Here is a 5,748-nt window from a genome sequence, read left to right on the forward strand (position 1 = left end):
GATTGCCAGCTATCAGATCACCTGTCTATCAATTCAGCAAAACAGGCACTAATATCAGCAGAGTTTGCATTTAGCAGATAGGACCAAGTCTTCTTCTAAGTACATGAATTGACTTCACTAAGAATGGAAGTGAGATCTTACTCTTTTCTGTACTATATAAATCCTTAGGGTGTATCTTGTTGCCTGCCATCATAATATCAGACATTTACATAAAATAATTCGGCAATAATGAAATCCCTCAAGAATCTCAAAGTTTGTTTATTTTTGTATGGATTGTATATTTATTAGCAATCTATCATTTCCACATGTGCTCGTTTCTTTCTAAATGTGTATTTGTAGGATGGGTTAATAGCAGTGGATCTTTCATGATCCACTTTTAAACACTGTCCCTATTTCATGAAAATATGTGTCTTGGAAGATTTCTGATATAACTAATGAATTATGAGAATAAAGTTTCCTAAACAAAAGGTGATCAGGACCCAAAAGTATATTTTAAATATAGTAACATAACATTAACAACATAAAGTTAGAGAGTTGTGAACCAAACTTTCCTATCTTATAATTTGATAGGCAAAAGGATAGTTTTAAAATTTTTTTTTAATGTTTAGAATATATTTTATAAATATTATATTAGTTGCAGCAGATTCTGTTCAATGTTTATTAGCATTGCAGGCAAAATTGGGGCCAAAATTCAATTTTGTGGTACTAGCCTAGTAGTTTCCTTTTGGAGAAGTCATTGTCATTGTCATTTTCAGGGGACTGAGACAAAAGTCAGGGAGAGGTCAGGCACCAGGAGGTTTACGGAAGGAATTTGGAAAGTGGGATTTTGCATGAGAGGAGAATTAGGAGGGATTGGTGATACTTACAGAGGTTAGGGTGAAAAAGGAGAGTTCACAGGGTGGATAAGAGATCACAGCATTTCTGGTAGTTGAGGAAAATGTCAAGGATGGGTGGCATGATCTTCTCCCTTTTCTGCTTCTTTCTCCACCTCCCTCCTGTGACCCTGACCTCATCTTCTATTTCCCTGGATCACTTATCCTCCTTGCTACTCTATCTTCTCTCTCCTCCATCTACCCTCACAGCAGGCCCAGCTTCCTTATCTCCTGGGAGCCTGGGAAGTGGATCAAGGCAGGATCTGTAGGGACGGGAACGGCAGGGACAAGCCAGTGAACTGGTATAAGAGATCTGGAAATACGGCTTGCTGCTCATGCTGCAAGGGCGGAAGGGGTTCAGATGGCAATTTCTTTCACAGTAATTGTGCAAGTTTGGGCTCGTGCCTGCAGCTGGAATGTATGATTTCTCTCTCTTTCCTTTGGCAGTTATTTCTTTTACTTGCATTTACAGTATTCTCCAAATGTCAGTAATATAAAACCAATAGTGACTATAGTAAGATATTACATGCTACATTATATTCTTTGCCTTTCTGTGGTAAAACTAGAATATTTATTCTTATGTCACATTTTATGGCTTGGAGAAGTCACGACAATTGCTTATAGACTATTCTGTATAGCACTCTACTCTTCTGATTGTCTAGATTATTTCTGACTATAAATAAGTCCCCAAGTAGACTATAAACACAGTTTCTTACACTAGAAAGCACAAGACAGAGCCAGGGCAGATACCTGTCTGAGGTTACAGGAGGCACGTGCCCAGACTGAGCAATTCACTGCTCCCAGAACTGATAATAAAGACATATTGCCATGTGTGCTCTTTTTCCCTTTACAGTAGTTGGTTTTATATAAATAGTACTTTTAGTAGAAGAGAAAAAAGTAATGAAATTTCTAAAATAAAAGAACCAAGCTTCTGCTTAGTGGTATTTCAGAATACAATTTGAGCAGTTAAGGGTTAAACACAGAGCAGCACTGTGGCTAGAGAAGGAAAGGAAAACAATATTCAAAGCATGAGAACACTACTGTCTTTTTTAACCTTCAGCCAAGTGGTATGTAGCATTTATACGTGAAAAAATGTGGCTGTAGCTGCTAAGTGTCTCCTTGCATTCCCTGTTTTTGTAAGTGCCCTATTCATTTTGCAATAATATATCCGTGCAAAGACAGTCATAGATTGGAACCCTCAAGCACAAATAATCCACATTCTGATTCCAAGCATTTAAAATTCAGGTAATTTCACTACCCAAATGGATGAACTTTAATCTGTAGACGTAACATAAAAATGTGTCTCAGTGTCACTGACAACATCCAGTGTTGCATTTCTGCACGTTTCTTTATATAGGCCCATGTCTTCAAAGGTGAAATTTAGTTCTTTTTTATAAATTTGTTTGTTTAGAAATGATGGAGGAAGGAGGGTGTTGTTTCATGAAATGTAATGTAACCAGAGTGGGCAAAAGGGGCAAATGTAGAAGCCAATACTTGAATATAAACACTACTAACTCCCTATTAGGTGAGCTCATGGTGAGAGCAAATGAAAGCGTTCCTTCAAGCCCTGGGACAAATGGCTTTGCCCTTTCCCCCTCCTCTCTATGCCTCTCCCCAACCCCAATAACCATGGCTCCTGCTGGTGTCACTGCTTCTGCCTTGGAAAAAATGGCAGGTGAAATGTTAATTTTAAAAATATTTCTTGGGCCCTTTATGTTAGTAAGCCAGAGAGAACAGTCTTGGCCTTCCTCTTCTTGATAGAACTGCACATGGTTCCCATTGACATAATTGGAAGCAGTGTTGCTAGGTTATGAGAGAATTTGGCACGCACCTTGAAAATAATAATAATAAAACCTCCTGAATTACTAAAAAAATACCCACAGTAGCTTTTCAAAATTAGATTTATTTTTAAGCATTACTGTTGCATCCCAGGAACTTGAAAACCATATTTTCTATTAGCAAAACATTTCCCATACCAATTTACATTCACTGCATGTATTAACTTCGCAAACCACAGTTAAGCTTTCCTCTTGGGGACAGTACACTCATTTTTTATATCGAAAATAATGGAAGTTCTAAAAAAACCACAGAGAAATTATTTTCCCAGTCATGTTTGCAATTCTTTACCCTTAGAATTACATAAGTCTCTATGTTATGACATTTAATTCCTGTTTTTACTCAACTTTGCCAAAGCAAGGCAGCAAAGAATCTTCATTATGTCTTTCTGTCCAAACATTCGTAAGTATTTCCACATGAATTGATATGTTAATTTTAAAGTTCAGAGGGACTTTCTTCTAAATTCTATGCAAGAGATCAGTGTCGTGATATGCTTAATGCTATCTGCTTACTTACTGTAAAGAAGGCAATCACAGAACCATACACAATTGCGAACACCTTTGCAATCTAAGACTACAACATATTAAAAATGGAAACGCTGCTTACAGTTCACAGATGGGAAGGGATATTCACCTCTGAATGGTGGAGAGGTCAGACAGTGCATGTTACACAGGAATCACAGCTATACACACTGTATGATGAGAGGCTCACAGCTGAATGGGCATGCTAAGAAACACTACACTCCTACTTACCACACATTGGAATCTATGCCCAGATGTGGGTATCCTAGGAAGGAGGAGGACAGTTCTTTTAAAACACTACAGGGTCTGGCCCATTCATTTAAAGTATGTGTTCTAGTATGAGGAAGTGTTAACTTAGTGATGCTAACAGTCCTCGATAAGTGTCCTATGCATCAAATTCAAGTTGTTCTTATTCACAAAGTTTCAGTAAATTCTCTAGTCCATTTTTCATAATTAAATTAAGTTTTCTGCTTACAGGAAATGGATATTGAGCTTCAGTATGCAAAAGAGTCTTGTCAGAAAATAAGACAATGAACTGAAAAATAACAATTACACTAGGAATATGTTCAGGAAGAACAACCAACAGTGTAATGAGCAAGAATGATGGAGAGTAAAACCAACTCATATGTTATATTATGTATTATATCGATAAGTACAGATCTCTACCTATCTGATTTTTATATTGAAAGTAATCTCCAATCATATACATAGTCTCCTAAACTCAGAGGCAATCTTTCTGATACGTATTTCTAAACTGCCTAGTGTAAAGAAACAGAAGACTCTAGATGTTAAAGCAGCATGGTCAGTAATCATATTCATGTTTGATGTTATTTTTCAGATGAAACATTATTGTTTTAAATATGCTATGTGCACTTACCATTATGTGACATTCCAACAGCGAGGCATTTCTGAAATCTGCAGTATTGACATTTATTTCTGCTTTTTTTATGGATGCGGCAATTAAGATCACACCTGTCATAAATGAGCTTTAATCTGATTGTTCTTCGGAAAAAGCCCTGGAGTAAACATAAAAACATGAAAAAGGATGCAAGAAACTGCCAGTGTCATTGTTTCACTTCTCTATACATACAAAGCATCTTACTGTATACACACTGAACCTAACTTTGTTTTAGACAGATTTCCAAAGGAAGCAAGGCTCATGTGATCATACTGTCTGCTTATCAGCGTGCTCCTATTCTTATCTTATTAGCCATTTTCAACCTAGTTTGATAGAGGGGTAAAAATCTCAAATAGCTGGGGAAACTTAGGGGAATCAATGGGGTTTAAAGGACACTAGGGACATAAGTTGAGAGCTCTACAGAGGTGCTGAGCATGAAGAACACTATGCCAAAGGAAGTGAAGCTCCATTTGTTCCACTGCTCATGGGACAATTTGTTATAAAGTGAACATGAAATTTTCAAAATTTGAAGTTCACGATCAATGTAAAAATTTTTTTTATAAATCACAACAAACCAAAAATTCTGCCAACAGCAGTTTGATCTCAAGTAAATAAAAAAGGTTATGGGTTATCTGTTTGTTTAAATTTTCTTTCCCAACTAAGTATTTTTTTATTCTAGTTCAAATATTTATTTTCCTTTTTGAGCCTGAGTACTTAAAGAGAACTTATATTCTCTCATCTATTCTATTTCTTTGTTTTTGCAAAGTGCTGAACTAACTTTGCAATATTTATTTCTGGGTTCTATTTTCTAGTTTATCTCCATTGTTTGGATATTACAATTTTGCAAAATACATTGGCATGTGAAAAATCCAAAAGCTTGGTGCCAAACTCATGGAAATTATTGCACAGAAGTCTTATGAAGTCTTATAAAGAGAGAAATTATTATGAAAATTTACAATTCTGTCTTTTTACAATTTAAAGATGCTTTCTCAGATCACACGTAATCAATTAATAAAGTTTATCCAAATTTATCATCATTTGTTCCTTGTAACAATTAATTTTTCCTCACAGCAAATAATAACAATAAAAGCATAATGCCAACTCTTATTTATATAATTCACTGTAATTTAAGTAATCAACACCATACTTATTGCTTTATGTGTGTTCCTAATTCAGTGCTACAAATTTTATTTAAACTCTGCATTGGATCTTTCCTATTAGTATTTTCCTCAAGATACTGAAAATAATAAAAATGGGAATTTCACATTAAACTCTAATATTTTTCTTTTAACTCAATGAATTATTAATTTCTCTGGCATTTCTTTTCTCATTCTTGAGGATGGTAAATTTTTACACCATTCATTTGTTCTTTATGTGTTATAAACACTAAATATCACTAACATAAAAAAAAAGCCAGTGGAGTTTTAAAGTAGAAAGCCACATTCTTTAATACCATTAGACTTTTTTGTAGTCACCTAGAAATGTGTAAATTGGGTAAAGAAACTCTAATCAATCAGAATAACAGAGTCTCAATTTTAAATTGCTCAGAGTATTGATCTTTGGAGTTGGGTCTGAGTCTGCTTTTGCTGCATTCTGTGAATTCAGGTTCTGCAAGTGACCT

The 5,748-nt window shown here is 35.4% G+C and overlaps 1 protein-coding gene across 1 annotated transcript in view; it reads right to left on the reverse strand.

The window, feature by feature from the left end:
* PPARG (peroxisome proliferator-activated receptor gamma) overlaps positions 1–5,748 on the reverse strand; it is a 26,612-nt gene that overhangs the window by 17,911 nt on the left and 2,953 nt on the right. Inside the window, exon 3 of the mRNA XM_009587474.1 lies at positions 4,107–4,245. Within this exon, the coding sequence (XP_009585769.1) occupies positions 4,107–4,245 (139 nt within the window). The remainder of the gene's footprint in view (positions 1–4,106; positions 4,246–5,748) is intronic.

Source organism: Fulmarus glacialis, unplaced genomic scaffold (genome assembly GCF_000690835.1).
Source record: "Fulmarus glacialis isolate BGI_N327 unplaced genomic scaffold, ASM69083v1 scaffold10781, whole genome shotgun sequence".
Classification (NCBI taxonomy): domain Eukaryota; kingdom Metazoa; phylum Chordata; class Aves; order Procellariiformes; family Procellariidae; genus Fulmarus; species Fulmarus glacialis.